Source organism: Physeter macrocephalus, chromosome 5 (genome assembly GCF_002837175.3).
Source record: "Physeter macrocephalus isolate SW-GA chromosome 5, ASM283717v5, whole genome shotgun sequence".
Lineage (NCBI taxonomy): Eukaryota > Metazoa > Chordata > Mammalia > Artiodactyla > Physeteridae > Physeter > Physeter macrocephalus.
The window spans coordinates 46,892,505-46,911,179 of NC_041218.1; the positions used below are offsets into that span (position 1 = coordinate 46,892,505).

The 18,675-nt window shown below is 55.6% G+C and overlaps 1 protein-coding gene across 1 annotated transcript in view; it reads right to left on the bottom strand.

Moving 5' to 3' along the window:
• Positions 1–18,675, bottom strand: part of MINDY4 (MINDY lysine 48 deubiquitinase 4) — a 105,405-nt gene that overhangs the window by 6,059 nt on the left and 80,671 nt on the right. Inside the window, exons 13-15 of the mRNA XM_007130014.4 lie at positions 16,629–16,696; positions 4,910–4,973; positions 1,885–2,046 (exon numbers count right to left, since the gene is read on the bottom strand). Of these exons, the coding sequence (XP_007130076.2) occupies positions 1,885–2,046; positions 4,910–4,973; positions 16,629–16,696 (294 nt within the window). The remainder of the gene's footprint in view (positions 1–1,884; positions 2,047–4,909; positions 4,974–16,628; positions 16,697–18,675) is intronic.

Consider the following 18,675-nt stretch of genomic DNA (forward strand, 5'->3'; position numbering starts at 1 on the left):
CCGCAGCCTGTGCTCCGCAACGCGAGAGGCCACAACAGTGAGAGGCCCGCGTACCACAAAAAAAAAAAAAAAAAAAAACACCCAGTCTTCGAGGAAGCAAACAATAGCAGAGCAGGGGGCGGGTGGGGGGAGTGGTCTACGTGGATTCAAGGATCATTGTAGGACCTGAATTTGTGCAATCAGCATTTTGTTCCAAGGACAGGATGTCGCCCAACTGCTGTTCCCGTCAATTACCCTCAACAGACGGAAGGAAAATAGTTTACATTTTGACCAATGCCCTCCACACAAGAGTGAAACCAGGGCTCATGGTAAGCCTGGGGATTCTGCGAGCCCGGGCAAGGTTAACTCTCAGCCCGTGGAATTTTGGGCTGAATGCCTTCAGAGCCCACCCAGGATCTGATGCTCAGGGTTCCTGGTGCTTCTCACGGGCCACGTGGCTACATTCCTGGGCTCCCTCCTGACACCAGCACATCTGGGAAGGAGTCACTGTCACTCTTTTCTCCCCAAGTCTTTGGAACCCACAAGGCTGCTTCCTGTCCGTGGGGGGTAGGGTGTCACCCAGAGGTGGAATCTGGGCACGGGGCCACCTGAACAACGGCGCTCGATGGGACAGCACACCCAAACATGTGATCATGCAGGAAGGACATGATGAGACTGAACCGCCCTGCATACCCATCCACCTAGCATACTCTGAGTATCCCTTTGGGTCAGTCTCTGCATCCCTGGTTCTGGGGATGTAAGATGAATGGGGCCTCATCCTGACCCTCCAAGAATCTTTGCTGGGCCGGTCACCAGAGAAAGACCTCCTGTTACCCCTCAGGACAACCCTTTCATGTAATCGACCACAGAACAATGTCTTCCCTGGAGACATGAAAACCGAGGCTCAGAGAGGGTTCAGCAGCAGGCTGGGACAAGAACACAGGGCCCAGTGGTCCCCTGCCCATATTGCCCAGAGATACTGTCACCCTACCCCGTGCCCAGCTTCACCTGGGGGTCCAGCCCTTTCTAAGACCCTGGCTGCAGTGAGAGAAAAGGTAGAGGGACCAATACACTTGCAAACAGACTGAGTAAGGCCTATTATGGGTTGAATTGTGTCCCCCCCCAAAAGATCTGTTGAAGTTCTAGCCCCCAGTACCTCAGAATGTGGTCTTATTTGGAAATAGGGTTGTTGCAGATGTAATTAGTTAAGACGAGGTTAGCGGGGTAGGGTGGGCCCGCAATCCACATGACTGACGTCCTTATGAGAAAAGGAGACACAGAGGGAGAAGATGGCCATGTGACACCAGAAGCAGAGACTGGAGTGATGCAGCCACAAGCCAAGGATCACCAAGGATTGCTGGAAAACATCAAAAGCTAGAAGGGACAAGGAAGGCTTATTCTCCCTGTGGGTTTCGGGAGGAGTGTTGCCCTGCCGACACCTTGATTTTAGACTTCTGTTAGGAGAACTTCTGCTCCAGAACTACGAAACAACACGTTTCTGTGGTCTTAAGCCACCCGGTTTGTGGTGCTTTGTTGAGACAGCCGTAGGAAACTAACACGAGGTCCAAGACCTCAGGCCCTTGTCCCTGGAGAAGACCCCCTGGCCAACACACACACACACACACACACACACACACACACACACACACACACGACAACTGTGGCCACTCTAATGCACGAGCACACTGTAAATCCCTAGAAGTCCCTTTCATGGTATCAGCTGGCTCTGGGAGTGAACCACATGCCTGTACTGGATGGCGGTGAAACTGCAGTTTTCCCATACGCTCCGTGATTGAGACTGGACCCAGCTCCAGGAACTGGACCCAACTCTCCTTCTCCTCCCTCCCTCCTGTTGGTCCCAGAGAGCCAGGCTCTTGGGTCTCTGGAGGCCCGAGGGCTCAGTACCTGGCACATGCTGTAGTGTTCAAAGAGGGACAGGAAGCCGATGTCGCTGCGTGCGGCGATGCCTTTGAGGAGCGTGATGTTCCCGTTCCCAGAATCGAGCTCAACCACGTCGTTGAAAACATTGGACACGGCTTTCCCGGTCAGGAGCAGATTGACAAGTTCCTGTTGATGAGAGAAAGGGGAAAGGCTTGTCAAGGGGAGATGGGGAACAAGAGAAAAAGGGCGGAAAAGGAAGGAAGAAAGCAAGGAGGGCGAGAGACCGAAATCAGAGGGGGCTGTGACTTCAGCGTTCCCACAGCCCTCAGGGAAGCTGCCAACTCTGCTCATCAAAGTGACTCTGGGAACTCATCAATCCTTATTCCACAAGCATTCACTGGACGCCAACTGTGCCCAGGACCCTGTGTGTGGGTTGGCTGGGGGTGGGGTGCGGGTCCCGCTGGAGGGAAAGAGTGGCTCCTGACCTCGGGCGTCCGGGTCTAGAGGGGGGACCAGTGCGGGCCTGCACGCCTGAAGCACAATGTAGGATGTGACTGGGGCTATAACAATGTGTGCAGGGAGCACTCGTGGCCCACACGGACACAGGACCACATGACTGAGTCGGAGCCGCTTTGTGGAGAAGCGGCATTTGGGTGGGTCTTGAAGTCTTGGATATTTTTTAATAAGCTTTTTGATTTTGAAATAATTTTAGAGTCAAAAGAAGTTGCAAAAATAGTACAGAGAGTTCCTGTGCACCCTTCACCCAGCTTCCCCCAACGATAACATCTTACATAACCAGAGCGCATTATCAACACCAGGAAGCTGACAATGGGGTGACACCAATAACTCAGCTCCAGGCCGTATTGGGATTTCACCAGTGAGGGCGGGGTCTTCGGGGGGGGGGGAAGGAAAGGAGAGGATAGCAGGGGCAGGGAGGAGAAGGCAGGCAGGCCCCAGCCTGGGTTCCTGCTCCGTCTCTGCCTCTGTTGGCTGCATGGCTGCACAACTCATGCCTCGCACCCGACAGGCCAGCAAGCCTGCCAACCCCAGAATCAGGAGACGGTGACCTGTGGAGCTCTGACTCTCTGGCCAACTCCTTTAGCCAGTGCCTCCGGCACTGGGTTGGCTGCAAGGGCCCTTCCTCAAGCAGAGCATCCAGGGCTCCAAGAATGCGGAAACAGGCTCGCAGCTGGGAGAGGATTTGCCCAGGCCACACAGCTGCTTAGTGACAGAGCCGGACTCCCACCCTCACTTTCCGGCTCCCTTTCTGGTGTCCCTTCCCTCTCCCCTCACTTGTTACCCTCAGAGTACCACCTGGCCAGCCAAAGATTCAAAACGGAGGGCAACCGCTAAGTACGCGCTGCCCTGCTAAGGAAGGATACACGCGAGCCCAGCCTTAGCGCTGGGGCAGGAGCTTCTGTCTAAGTCCTTCTGCCAGGGCTGGCGCGTGCGAGGCCAGCCCGCAGGAATCTCCTCCGTGGTACGTGGGAATGGCCATAATAGCCCTTGCCCATCATAAACTCTGGAAGGCAGAGTTCACAGAAGTGTTTTCCCCGGAATTGTGAGAGTGATGTGCAGGTTAATAAATCCCTCCGTCAACACCAGGATCCCTGCCCCAGAGGTAGTAAAAGAGGTCCCTCTGATGGCCGCAGAGGGGCCCTCGTTGGAGGGAGATACCGAGGGGGCCTCATTGTGTTCTTGCAGAGGAAACGAGAAAGAATTTGGAGGAAATGTCTGCTCTGAGATACTGCACCTCAGGGCCAGCAGCAGCCTAAGAAAGGCATGGCCTTCTTCAGACACATTCAAGTGCTCGCAACGGGTTTTCAAGGGGGGAGAAAAGGTCCTGCTCCCCATCTGGGGTGTGTCTCAAAACCTTCCTCAGAGCAGGAAGCCTCCTCAAAATGGGGGAGAAATAGTGACAGGACGCTCCCTGCCCCTAGACTCAAAATCACTCAGTGGCAAAGCTTAGCGGTCATCTGGTTCCTCACTACTCAAAGTGTAGTCCGTGGACCAGCGGCATCACCCTTCCTGGAAGCCTGTTAGAAATTCAAACCCTCAGGCCCTAGCCCGGGCCCACCGAATCTGAGCCTGCTCTTCAGCAAGACTCTGCGGGACTCGTGTGCACATCAAAGGTTAAGAAGCACCGATCTAGTCCAAATGCTTCATTCTACAAATGAGGAGACCGAGGTGCAGGGAGGGGAAGAAATTCGCTCCAGCTCGTGCCGCAAGTGAAACTGCCAACACAGCTCAGCATCCAGCCCCGGACTCTGTTCTGCATCCTCTGTACGCTGCTTAACTGCCCACCCCTGGGTCACGCCCCGTGCACGGTGCCCAGGTATGTTTTCAGGACTGGCACAAGTGAGCCAGGACCCCTAGGACAACTGGGTCCTCAGCTGGGCCCAGCAGCCAGAGCAGCTCGGCTCAGCCTGTCTGTGCTACACACGCCACCCCCAGATGCACCGAGGGTCAGATTTAACTGTGGCCCGGCGGCCACTCAGGAGGCCTTGCCATGCAGAGAAGGGCTCAGACAGTGGACACGTGCAGCATTCGGCTCCCAGTCCTGGCACTCGCTGATGGGATCTGAAACAGATCCCTTTCCTCGTGTCACCGGTGACTGGGAGGGTTGATGACAAGGAGCTGTGCTACGGGACCCCCTGCCCACCCCCCGCCGGAGCCACTGGAGGGCCCCTCTGTGAAGATGCAGAGGGGTGGGCCGTCATAAAGACAATGTGCTGTACAAACGTAGGGTGCCATGGCCGTCGTCCCCCCAGCTGGGCCTCGGGCTCCCAGCCTATGCCGGGGCTCCGGGCTGGGCAGCACCTGGCTCTGCCCCTCTTGCACCTCCTGCAGCTCCGGGCACACAGATCGGGTACGGCAAACTCCAGAAACAGAAGTTAACCTGAGTTCCCTTTCTAGGTCTCCGTGAGGAAGAAGCCCAGCGGAGGCGGAACACGAAAGCTGCTTGGGGAGTGCTGGCAGGGGCAAAGACAGAAGGCAAGAGGAAGGGAAAGAAGCACCTGACCGCCCCACGCCCCACTGCGGCCCTGACCTGCGTGCAGTATCCGTGTGCTCCAATCAGGTGGCTGGTGGGGACGTCGAAGTCCTGGCGGACACTGGAGAGCAAGAAGAAAGGGCTGTTAGCACACCTCTGCCGGACTCAGGATGCCGGGCAAACCTCGAGGGTGGCCAGGGCCTCCCCTCGGGTTCCAGGCTGAGGCCCCGAATTCCGGATTTGGCGGGAACCTGAGCCTCTGTGCTCTGTGCCCTCCCCGGAGCTGGAGCCCGGGGCTCACTCTGCTGTGGGCAATGGCCTCCACTCTGGCCTGCAGAGGGCCACCAGGCCCTCGGCAGACACCAGAGGTTCGTGATGGAAGCGTGCCACAGCAGAAAGGGCCCTGGGTTTGGAATCCACGTCCTGCATTCACACTCCTACTGTCGCTTACTAAGGGTGGGGACTGGGACATCCCCTGCCATCTCCAGTCCTCGGTCTGCAAGTCGGTTAAATGGGGGGAACGGCCTCTAATGCCTCCTTGAGTCCTAAAACAATAGCTGCCACCACCTGGGCATAGACCCTGTACCAGGCCGAGTACAACCATTATTCCCTAAACCCTGAGAGAAAAACCAAGGCTCAGAGAAGAATTGACGTGCTCAGGGCACTCAGCTCGTGGGCGAGGGAGCTGGCGGGGGGCCTAGCTGCCAGTCTCCGAGGCCTGTGTTCCCCTCCACCCTAGATCACCTCTGTGGCTCCACCTTCGGAATGGGGTCCCCCTAAGGGCACAAGGTGAAAAGCCCCTTTGCCAAAAGAAACCCCACCAAACTGAAAGAAAGAGATTTCTAGGGCTGTATGCTACTGGGGGCCAGAACGGTGCAGAGTGTCAGGTCAGCAATGGCCCTGTCACATGTCAGGTCAGCACCAGGAGGCAAGCCCCCTGCCCCCAAATCTCAAAACCATCCTACCGTCTAGAAAGCCCACCATTAGGACATTATTATTCCTTTTACCCCAAAGTAAATCCCTCGGGAGACCAAGCACTGTTGTTGGACAGAGCCGTGGGACAGACAGGTAACAGGAAAGGAGCTCCCACCTACAGACCGCACTCAGAGGACAGCATTTCAAACCTCCAGCCACCCAGTGAAGTAGGAATTACTTTATTTTACAGACATGGAAAGAAGCTCAGAGAGGTAACGCCAGGGCGGTGATGTGAGGCCAGGGAGCTGGCTCCCTCCACTGCTGCCCACCCAGCACGGGCTACATCCGCACCCCAAAGAGAGCGCCGAGGGGTGGCCCAGAGGTAGGAAGAGGCAAGCAATCATGACGTTTGTGTTTCCTGTTAGTGGAAGAGAAGAAAACCCTGGCCTCACTTTTATGCTTTAAATCTCAATCTGCCGTTAAGTCCACAAACCTAAAACATGCACTCTGGTCCCAAACGAGCTTAGAAACTCAAGCTCCATGACTCCATAGCAGAAATGCTTTCTTGTGGATTTCACTAACAGTGGCCGAACAGGGACGGTTTGTGGTCCACACGAGAAGACGGGCTGGGTTGACACCGCAGGGCCCAGTCGAGAACCACGGAGGCCGGGGGTTCTCAGGAAGGGCCTTGGAGGCTGGCCTGCCAGAAACGACCCAGCGGGCCTGGGAAGGGGCCAGCTGGGGGGACGGGGGACAAATGGACGAGGCCGGCGTGTGGCTGGCACTGGCTTGGGCGGAAGAATTGATGGAAACGCTCCCCGTGGCATATATACAGGCATCTTCTGAAGGGAAGAAAATAGCCTCCGAGGAGCCCTGGGTGGACTGATAAGGATCGCTGGCCCCAAGCCACCCGGAAGCTTTCAGAAGCAGTCTGATCTTCTCACAGCCTCGTGTTCACCCAGCGGGTTTGAGCGCCTGCGTCAGCTGAGAGCAGAGGGACGGGCAGAAAGGACAATAGAAGGAAATGGTAATTGCATCCTTAGGTGCAAACACGATGGGAAATTCAGAAGTAGGCTCAGATCTTGAAAAGGAGGAACATCTGTATTTCATACTAGGGCATTTGGGAGATGCCAAGGAGCGGCTTATGGCTTCAGAGATTTACAACTCCGGCAAATCTAGATGCCCAGACCTCACTCTAGGGGAAATCCCTGGAGAGCTGAGTGTGAGGAGTCGTGCAGCAAAGAAACAAGAGGCTTCTGCTCTGCCCCAGAGGAGGCGATTCACACGGCAGGGCCGTCACCAGACCAGAGTTCTAGCCCCGTCTTGCCGTGTGGCCACAGACCTCTCCTCTCTGGGGCTCAGTCTCCCCTTCTGCAACATGAGGGACTTGCACAGGGGCAGGCGGTGTCCTGGGAGCAAGGGCTGAATCCATGGAGGGGCTGCCTGAGCTCTAAGGTTCCTATTTTCTGGGCTTCTGAGCTACAAGCTGTGATGGGCCCTCCCCTGGGACTGACCATTCCAGTCTAAAGAGCAGCTTATTCCTTCCACAGTCCTCCTGGGAGCTGGACAACACTGGGTCCCAGAAGAGATCTGCATAGCCCGAGGACCCAGGCACCAGGCTGGGTGAGGGAGAGCCAGGGCCTGAGGAAGTCTGCCCCCTGAGACTGTCCTGCACTGGGGAACACTTTAGGGAACAGGAGCTTGTCTGGATTTTAGATGGCAGGAAGCACAGAGTGGGGGGAGCCTGAGTGGGCTTGCCCAGGGCATGGAAACTTACGAGGAAGGGCTTGGCCCTGGCTGCCCTGCCGCCAGCCTCCTCAGCATTCTGGAAGCCAAGGGCCAGGACCTGGAACAACTGGACATCCTGGGGGTGTCCAGTCCACCCACTGACAGAGGAAGGGGCTCTGCCCAGGATGCCAGCAAGGACGGCTTCTCCCAGCTCTGCCCCCATCGGGAGGTCCCAGAGACACTGCACTGCACCAAGAAAAGGAACAAAGAGGACATCAGGGCTGGCAGAGCCTCCGGGGCCCAGCATTTTGCAGATGGGAGAATGGACGGCTAGAGAAAGGACACAGCTGGCCCAGGGCTAGTGACAGGTGCCAGCCCACATTCAGGCTGAAGCCGGTCTTAGAACTCCACTGCCTCTGTCCAGCCCGCCCTCTGGCACAGGGCTCAGAGGGGCAGAGGTTCTGCCACTGAGCAGCTTACAGCACCCGAGCCTCGGATCTGCAGAGTCTGCGGTCTCAGACGCTTTCAGGGACACTGTCCTCCCTAAAGTCTTGTGAGGTCAGCGGGCAAGAGCGGCCATCTCTCTTCTACTGACGGGGAAACTGAGGCCCAGAAAGGAGAAGGGACTTGTGGCCACACAGAGTCAGGGACTGTGTCCCTGGCACCAACATCACACTGTCTAGGGTGGCCTGAAACACGTGATAGTCAACCCGGCCGGCCAGCTCTAGGCAGGTCCCTGAGCCCTGAAGCCCCTCTCCTGGTCCCCACCCTCCCCGGCTGGGACACAGCTTGTCCCTTCCCTCTAAAGCTTCCCCAACACACGACTGAGCATATGAATCTGGGCATTTTGTGCAGAAGTCTCTGAAAAAGAAGGAAAATGTGTCCAAGTGGCCTAGAAATATGGTTCTGGTCTACAGCCAAAATTCACCTAAACTTGGTGTCCACAAGAGGAGGGGTCAATGGCCAGCTCAGTCCTGGACTTGGCTGAGTGACCTCGGGCAAGTCAATGCCTCGCTCTCAGCCTGTGTCTTCATTTATAAAACCAGAGACCTGGAGCAAGGGGTCTCTGGGGACCTTCCAGGATGTGAACAAGTGTGCCTGGTCCACGACTCTGATATTTAAAACATCATGCCTAAAATAGTTGGTAATTAACCGGGGAGGACCCAACCAGCCACCTCCCCTCCACCTGACCTCTAGGCCACCAGGCCCGGGGCACCACCACATTCCACTGGGTCAGCTCCTGCCTGTCTCTCCCAGGACACCTTCCCCCAGAGACTGCACCTTCCACTGCACTCCCTGCCACCTGCAGCAGCCTCCACAAACAATCACCCATTGTTTGGTGGGACTTCTACTGACTCTCGAGGACAGTATCAACAGGGAAAGGACAGCTGTGGAACAACTGAGAGAACGTGGGCTCTGAAGTCAGGGAGCCTGGGATTCAAATCCAGTTGCTGTCGCTTACCGGTTGCTCACGTCTCTGAGCCTCAGTTTCCCCACCTGTAAAACGGGTATGAAGACACCTCCTTCTATTACAGATTGCTGTGAGAACTGAATGAGATGAACTATATAAAGCATTTGACATTTGGTAAAGGTCACTTCCTTTTTCCTGCGATACCAGCAATAACAACAACAACAAAAACAAAACAATGACTGAGAGGTCATAATTCCTGCCACCTCCACTATTCGTATCACGGCCAAAAACCCAGAATAAATGGAGTCTCCGCTCCCAGAGATTGAACTGTGGCCATGAATATCTGAAAAGGATTTGGATGTGGCGGATATTGACTGTTTTCTCAGAAACGTCGACAGGGAATGGACAATGAGTCAGAACACCTGGGTGTCAGGCCCCCTCTGCCACCTGCGCTGTGTGACCTTTGGCAAATTGCTTTCTACCTCTGAGCCTTGGGTGTGTCATCCCGTGATGGGGATAACAATAACCACCTCAAAGAGTCGTTGCAATAAGGGCTGAGGCCATAAAAATGCCTGGCAAACCGCAGACAGCTCCACAGGTTAGAGGGCCCGGGTATTATTTCCATTCTGCAGGCACGGGCCCTAAAGAGGAAGGGGACCCAGGAAGCAGGGCAAGGAGCGTGGATGGAGAGAGAGGGACCTGCCTGGAGGAAGGAAGAGAAAGCAGAGATGCCCAAGCCCTTCCCCCACTGCCTTCCACCTCACCTCCCCCAGTCCTCTTCCACGTGCCGGCACCTTCCTTCCAACCGCGCCTCGAGGAGCCCTTCCCTGCAAAAACCCCTCTGCTAGCCTTCGCCTGCTTCGTTCTTGCTGCCTGCTGCAACCCTTCCCACATAACGCTCAGAGCCCTGCTAACTGTCACCTCCTCCACAAAGGGACACCTCCCTTGCCCCAGAGAGATGTGCCCCATCTCCCTGCAGATATCCCCTTCCTAAGAGTGCCCACCCCCTGCTTTTCGGGTGCCAGCCTTGTCCCTCCAGGCAGCAAGGACTTGGAGGGCCTGGGTTATGTTGTGTCCGTCTGGCCCCATGGTGCCCAGAACTGGGCCCTAACCCTGCAGGTGCACAGCAAACGGGCCCTAAATGATGTGAGCCTGCCCACACCCAGCCCTGCAGAACGGCTTCCGGAAGCTGGGTCCCAGGCCGTGTTTGGAGGCAGGCAGAAGCAAGTTTCCCACCCAAACAGCTGAAGCTGGCCTGGAACAAAAGGTTCTTTCAAAAGGTTAGCGGCTTGGCTTGGGTGGGATGGGCAGGGAGGGAGGGAGGCGCGTGAGGGAGGAGATATGGGGATATATGTGTATGTAAAGCTGATTCACTTTGTTATAGAGCAGAAACTGACACACCATTGTAAAGCAATTATACTCCAATAAAGATGTTAAAAAAATTTTTTTTAAATCAAGTCATGTTCACCTTTGAAGAAAAAAAAAAAGGTTAGTGGCGTTATACAGCAGCAACTAACACAACAATGTAAAGCAATTATACTCCAAAAAAGATGTTAAAAAAAAAAAAGGTTGGGCTTCCCTGGTGGCGCAGTGGTTGAGAGTCCGCCTGCCGATGCAGGCGACACGGGTTCGTGCCCCGGTCCGGGAAGATCCCACGTGCCGCGGAGCGGCTGGACCCGTGAGCCATGGCCACTGAGCCTGCGCGTCCGGAGCCTGTGCTCCGCAACGGGAGAGGCCACAGCAGTGAGAGGCCCCGCGTACCGGGAAAAAAAAAAAAAAAAAAAAAAAAGGTTAATGGCCTCTCCCACCTCCTGAGGCCTGTTCTCTGTACCTGGGCACCTGAGCAAGCCCTTCATGGAACAAGGAGGTATGTATAGCTCTGGGGTGAGTGGGTAGGGGTGTTAGATGCACCGAGCGTCAGGAGACCCTCCCAGCTCTGCCACTAACCCTGGCATGGCGTGGCCTGGGCTTGGTCGCCCTTCTCCGCATCCAGCCCTCAGGCTCCGTCTATGCGCAGACCTGCTGCCCTCAGCCACACCCACCTGGCACCCACGGGCCACGACTTGCCATCTCAGCAGCCTGGGACCAGACTATGCCGGCTGAAATGAGGTGGAGAGTGAAGCCGGTGGACAAGCATCAGTTTGGTCCGGGACTCCCTGGGGTCCTGTTTCCCATTCTCCCTCTAAGTGGGCAGACACAGCTGACCAGCGCCTGTCATTCCTCCCCTAGCCCAGGATGGGAGACGCAGGCACAGGAGACTCGGGTGATGGTGTCAGCTGTGTGCCAACCTGCCCTTAATTCTCAGAACCTTGGTCCCCACAGCTGCAGAATGGGATGATGGTCCCGGGCCTATGGGCCTGTCCCTTGGGTTGTTGGCAGCCCCCAAAGCCTGGGCTGGGCTGTTCCAGGCCAGCCTCAGCTACTTGGGCAGGACACTTGCTTCTGCCTGCCTTCAAACACGGCCCGGGACCCAGCTTCTGGAGGCTGTTCCACAGGCCTGGGTATGGTCAGGCTCACGCCATTTGGGGCCCGTTTGCTGTGCACCTGCAGGGGCCCAGGGCCCCTCCCTCTCTCCTCCGCCTCCAGCTGAGGCTGGGCCTCCAGCAACTGCCTTCCTTGGGTTGGGGGAGCCAGCTGGAGAGCTACAGGATGGAGCTGCGCTCACTGCACGGGAGCTGGGGGCTCCCAGAAAAGGAACCTGGGCGAGGAAGGAAGGTCAGTCGAAGGAAGTGGGGTCTGGGTGGAGCATCTGCTGCTTCCGATGACAAAGGTACCAGCAAGCCCTTTGGGTCTGCCTCCTACCCACCACCACGGCCCCCTCAGACACATCTGCTGAAAGCGCTCACTAGCACAGCCTCCACCAGAATCCGAGTCCAGGTTACAGGTGACTTGGAATTCATTGAGAAAGTTCCTCTCCTCCTGTTTTCCAGCTATAGTCCAAAGAGCCTGGCATGTCGGGAGGGAGGGCCATTTACCATCCTGCCCGGTCTCCCGTGTCCCACCTGGAAGACCCAGGGGAGAAAGGCCAGGCTCCGTTCAGGGCCGCAAAGCAGTTGTTGTCCGTATCGAGCCAGGGTACCCGGTCTGGGCAGTTCCGTGCGCACCTCCCATCCTGGGCTGGGAGAGTTTAGGGGGTGCGACAGGAGGGTGGAGGAGAACGCTGACAAGTCTCCTATCTTTTCCTTCCCCCAGCACAGCACAGCTAGGGCTACCGAACACCTGGGCTTCTCAACCTGAACAGCCCCCTGCTCGAACCCTTACGCTGCCATCCACTGGCCCGCCCAGCCTCCCTGAGGTGGACTGGGAGCTTCGTCACTGCTTCTCTCCACTTCTGAGAGTGGCCTGCAGGGCCTCCATCAGGCCCAGATCTGACTCACCCCCGAGTTCAGGCCTGCTCTTGGCTCCTTGATACGTCTCACACCTCCCGTTCCTGACTATACAGCCCATCCCTTCCCCAGCCAGTGTGGTAGGCCACCTTCCGGGGGAGGCCCTGAGTCTCACCTGCCCCACAATGGCCGCGGCCTGGGCCTGGCCACCATGAGGCATCAGGAACAGCGGCAGCCCGAGAAAAGGGTCCCTGGAGCCCGCCGTGCAGGAGGCTCCCCCGAGCACACGACAGAGACAGAGGAAAGAAGAGAGAAGAGACAGAATGGGGGACACCAAGTCCCAAAGACGCTGTCTGCGCTCCTGGACCCAGCCACTCCCAAAGCCCTGGGCTTTTGATATCAATCAATTAATTGCATTGTTTTCTGCTTACGCTGGGCCAAGAACTGTGCTTCCGTCACTTGCCCTCGCCTGACCGACGCTCACGGCTGGCTTTCAGTTCAAGGCTATTTCACTGTGTTGTTGTTTTCCCTCCGCTGGAGATGGTTACAAAGAACACAGAGCCACGCGGTGTGGAGGCTTCTCCACGCCCCCAGCGCCTGGCTTGTGCTGCTCGAAAATCACTTCGGCAGATGACAAAGCACCTCCTATTCTGGACTTTCAAGATTGCCCTTGGCCATCCGAAGTTGCCCCTGTGATGAATGCCAAAGGTCTACTGAATGAAAAGGTTTTCTTCACAAGCTGTCTCCTCTCACCGCCCAGGCCTAAGTCACCCGGGGTGGCGGTGGGGGGGCAGCGCCCGAGCCCTCCCCTGTGCCGAGGGGCTGGCCCACCCCCTGCACTGCGCTGCGCAGGGCTGGCTCGGAGCTGGCCTTGGCCCCAGAACCTTGGGCATCCTCGGGGCTTGTGAGAATGCGCTGGGGAAAGTTCTGGGCCATGTGGTGTGGAAAGCAGGGGAACGAGGAGAACATGAAAGCCTGTATGAGATTTACTGTAAGCAATTCGAGATCTTAGGAAAGAAAATAGATGGCTTGAAATCAAGCAGAAAATAATGAAACCTTCTCAAGCCTTTGCACTCAGCCTGGGGTAAGCAAAACTCAAAGGCCAGCTTTGCCACTGTTCTTTCAGCCTCTGAGGGTGAAGTGTCCAGGCTGCACTCTGCTGCATTTGTGTCTGCCCATGGCGCCCTCACCCTGGCTCCACCCAGGGCTGGGGACAGCCCGTGGACAGGTGGCAATGACTCTGTTGTGACAGCTGCCCCTGGGCCTCAGGCATGAGTCTCAGGGCCTTGCTAGGAGGAAGGGACGGCCATGCGCTCAGTCAGACTCACACTCCTGCCCACACACAATCAAGTCACCCTTCGCACAATCTCAGACACAACCACCAAAACCCACATCGTCTCACACCCAGCCCCTCAGACTCACCCATCTCCCGTCCACACACGCCCTGCCACAAACGAACACATACTCACACTGTGTTCGGCTGCATTTCCCAGCCCCTCCTCCCCCAGCTCCACTTCTCCTGGCCGAACAGCATATGATTTGAGAGACTTGCTCTCTTTTTTGGGCTACCAGGTCATGTTTTCAACTGCCCAAAGTAGCACCGGATCACCCTGAAATGGTATCAAAGGGTTCAGCAAAGCTAAAACCGGACCCCAGAGCAGGAAGGCCCTTGGGATCGCCTGGTCCTCTGGTTTTTAAGCTGTGTTTGCAGAACTGGGGCTTCCCCCTAAGAGCAGTCTCCCGGCACCAGGGAGGACCCATCACCCATTGCAGGACGTCCCTGTGGCCATGTCTCCACCACGAGGCACCAAGCCAAGACTGAGGGCAAGACAGGACAGCACGGGGCACAAGACGCTCCTGAGCACAGCTGGGAGAGAATGGGACCAGCAGCGGCCACTATCCGAGGCCTGCCACCCACCCAGAGCCCTGCCAAGCACACGACATGTATTTCTTCGTTTAATCTTGTGAGGCAGGAATTATCATCCTCATTTTACAGGGTAAGAAACTCAAGCTCAAAGGAGTTTGGAGTCAGGCCTGAAACCAAGTCTGTTTTATTCCCAAGTTCAGGTCTTTAAACAGCAAACCCAGAGAACCCCGTCTGGGACCAGGCTGCCTGGGTTGAGCTGTGTGACTTTGGGGCAAGTCACTCGCCTCTCAGAGCCTCGTTCCCTCACCTGAAAGACAGAGATGGTGATGGTGATCGCAATAGTGACCCCTAACAGGGTTGCCGTGGGGATTATATGCGTCTCGTGTAAAATGCTACAGCAAAGGATCTGGCACACAGGAAGCTTACTAGATGCTGGTTGCTATCCTTCTCACTGCCGATGAGAATGTTCTCTATGCTGTCTTCCCAGAAGAAGGGAAAGGGAGGCCACAGGAGTAAGACAACTCCCACCAAAGCACTGCCGGGGCCAACGCTAAAGCAGGTCTCTGTGCAGGTCCTCCTGGAAGGCAGGGGCCAGGCTGCCCATAGCTGCCCTGGGAGGCTTCAGAACCACTGGCCTCCAGGACCCAGGGAAGGTCCTCGGGGGCCCTAAGCAGGAGAGACTGTCTTTATATACTCTCTCTGGGGACAAGGGGAAGGAGGGGACCCCCACCGCGTTGTGTGTGTCTGTGTGTGTATCCATGTGTCTCTGTGTATATCTGTGTGTCTGTGTATGTCTCTTTCTGTGTCTATGTATGTCTCTCTGTGCCCGTGTCTGTCTGTGTGTATCTGTGTGTCTCTGTGTGCGTATGTGTCTGTGACTGGTGGAGGGGGAGGGGCATGGCAGTGCTGTGACTTCAGGCCGGACCATGGGCACGAGGCTGTGCAGGTCCAGCGAGGTAGCCTCCCCGACACAGATGCCCCACGGGTGCCACGACCTAGGCAGGGACTGACCCCTGCGTGGCTTGGCTGGATGGGGCGGGAAGACGGCAGAAACAGCCCCAGTGCTCCAGCTCTGGACAACGTGAAGCACAGCCTGGACATGGGGCCCCGAAGGCCCCTCAGATGGGCAGGGCTGCCAGAGCAGCTCCCTAAGGAGCGTGCGTGTGAACAGGGTGCCCGGCCCCCAGGCTGACAAGCCCCGTGGCACCTAGAGCAGAGACACTGAGCACAGAGACCTTGACCCTCAGAGCCAAGGGGCCCCCATACAGATGGGGAAACTGAGGCCAAGAGGATTGCAAAAGGGCCTGGCCCTCCTGAGAGCTCAGCTTCCCCTCAGGGAGCTCAAGGGTCTCACCCACACACCCGTCAGCTCAGGGATTAGCAAACCCAGGCCTGGGGAGAAGGCAGGGCGGCTTACGGTCGCCGTGCACATGAGCCCGGCCAGGAATGAATCATATCATTATGGCAGGATTAGAAGGAAAATGCCATTAGAAAGTGCACACACATGCATTTAATAAGGTCAGGAGCAGCGAGCAGCAGGCAGGCTAGCAGCACGAGGCTGCAGAGCCCCTGCCCTCCTCCTCCCAGCCGCACCAGAGGCCACGGGGAACTCGGACAGGGCCCGACCAGGACCAGGAGTGGGGAGCGAGCGTCTCCTTCTGCTGGGCGTCCCCAGCCTGGGCTCCCCATGGCTACTCTTTCCGCCTCCCCAGCTCCAGGGGCCGCCTGCTCAGAGCTGCTCCCAAATCTTCCCCAACACCACGCACCCCTGCAAAGTGCAAATTCATTCCCCCAGGTCTCCACGCCCTCTGCGCTCTGCTTGGAAGTGGATGGGGCAATGGATTGTACTTTACAAACCTATTAATGTGCTGTTAATCTGCTACCCTCCCTAGTGACATAATGCCCAGGTGACAAATACAGAAAAGAGGCCTAGAAGGCTCCTAGGGAATGAGGGTGATGGCGGAACTCCAGTTCTCGGGCAGCCCGGGAGGCCACGTTTGATAAGGATGCATGGAGTCCAAGCCGGGGACCCAGCCTCCCTGCTCCCCCGGCCTCCAAGGCCCTGGGGCACACTCAGCCCCTCAGGGTTGGCCCTAGACACGAACCTTGAAGCCTTCGGGGCTGCCTTGGCCTACAGGAAGTTCACAGGGCCCTCAGTCATCTCCCAGTTCTTATGTCCCCGCACGTGTCTCGGGGGGGTCCACATGTGTACTCAAGTACGCGCCCATTGCAGTGCCTCTGGGACACCAGGGAGGCTGTAAGCTCTTTGAGGGTCTTTTGGATCTGAATCCCATGCACTCCCCAGCACACGTGGGGAGACGGAGCAGAGGGTAGCACTGAACACACGTGTACAAAGAATGTAACTGTTCTCTCTCCCCTGTCCAGCCAACTGCCCCTAGTCCACTGCTTCATTCTTCCATGCTCACTACGCACCCACTGTGTGCCCAGCTCTGCCCTGGGCTCTGGGGAGGCAGCAGTGAACCAGACAGACAGGCCCGGCTCCCGGAATTGAATGAGGAAGATACTCACAGCTCTGTGGACCTGGACAGGATGGCCGACAGGGTGAGCAGGACACATCCGTAGGGGCCTGCTTCAAACTGGGAAGAGGAGAGAGGAATGAGAACCCATCAAGTGTCTGCACCCTCCCTCCTCTCACTTCCTTGGGGACCACGACCCAGGGAGCAGCCTGACCCTGAGAGAGCTGCTTCCAGCCAGGTCCCAGAGGTCGCCAGGTAGCCCCATGGCAGATCCCATGCAGGTCTCACTAACCAGACTCCCTGAGGGATGAGGAGCGCACCAGCCTGAATGACAACGGAGCAGATGCAGTGCCCGCCGAGGAACACCTCGCGACCTCCGAGTCCCAGAAGTTCACGGACAGCAGTGGCCTGGGGCGGCCTCCACTACCATGCAAGTGGCCTGGGGCAGCCTCCACTACCGTGCAAGTGTCTTCTGCTCATTATCACATTTAAAACTATCCCGGGCCTGTGCTATAAATACTGTTATTACTGCCCTCTGCCATGTGAGGAAACTGGGGCTCAGAAATTGAGTGACTGGCCCGAGGTCACACAACTTGCAAGCAGCCCAATGGGTATCCAGGGGACTCCGTCTGATTCCAAATCCTTAACTCCTAAGGGATCCTAAGAACTGCACTGGGCAGAGAGTAGCAGAGAGCAGGCTGGAGGAGAATCGGGTGTGGAGGTGCCAGTGAGGTGAGCATGGCAAGTGCAAGAGCAGATCCCATCGTCTCAAATTTTTTTGTTCATTGTGGATTTTTTGAGATTAATATTAATAGTTTTAAACTATTGCACTAAAATATTATTTATGCTGATTACTGAGGTCTGGGGGACCCCTTTGAATTTGGGGAGCGCCTCACTCGTCTTCCCGTCTTCCCCTAGTCTCGACCCTGGTTTGGAGCCCAGAACCTGGGGCCTGGCTGCCTGGGTTTACATCCCGGCTCCGCCACTCCTAGCTATGTGACCACAGGGACATTTCTTAACTTCTCTGTCCCATCTCCTCATCTGTAAAACAAAGACAACAAAAATAGGACCCATCCTCATGAGGTTGTTGTGAAGATTAAGTGAGACCATCCTTGTAAAGCACTTCAAACAGGGCCTGACACCTATGTTAGCTGTTAGTATGATGCTGGGTCCTCACTGCCCACGTGTCCAGTGAGCCCAGCAGGCCACGGACTACTGGGATGGACTGTGTCATTTCTGCTTCCTGAAGGAGCACCATCTCCTGACTGCAAATGAGTGTGAAGGCCTTACTCATCCCACTATGGGGACGATACCACTTTTGGAATTGTTGATGAAGATGCTGCCTGTTACAACAGTCAGTGTTCCTTATGGGGTGATCAGTTTCTTTTTGAACTTAAAACTAAAAAAGAAAGCTTACTTTCCTGGAACAATGAGAATCATATAACTTATCATATTTCCACTTTGCCTTGGCTGCCAGGAAGCTCAGAGCCAAATATGATGTTCAAACTACTCAAACTATTTTCGCTCAAACTTCTGATAGAATTATCTTTTCTTTTCCTCAAAATATAGACTTTATCAAGGGAAGACAAATACTGTATGTTATCACTTATATGTGGAATCTAAAAAATAAAACAAATGAATTAATACAACAAAAAGAAACAGACTCACAGATATAGAGAACAAATTAGTGGTTACCAGTGGGGAGAGGGAAAGGAGGAGGGGCAGGATAGGGGTAGAGGGATTAAGAGGCACAAGCTATTATGTACAAAATAAATAAGCAATGCGGACATACTGTACAGCACAGGGAAATATAGTCATTATTTTATAATAACTTTAAATGGAGTATAATCTATAACAATATTGAATCACTATGTTGTACACCTGCAACTAATATAATATTGTAAATGAGCTATACTTCAATTAAAAATATAGATTTATATTTTCTAAATATTATATATGTATATAGTCTTTATTTTCACCCAATAATTCAATTAGTCAGTCATTCAAGAAAAAAAAATTACTGCCTGAACTTTTTGTGCCAAGAGGATGCTCCCTGCTAAAGCTATACCTGTGAACAAGGTGGACACGGATCTGCCCTC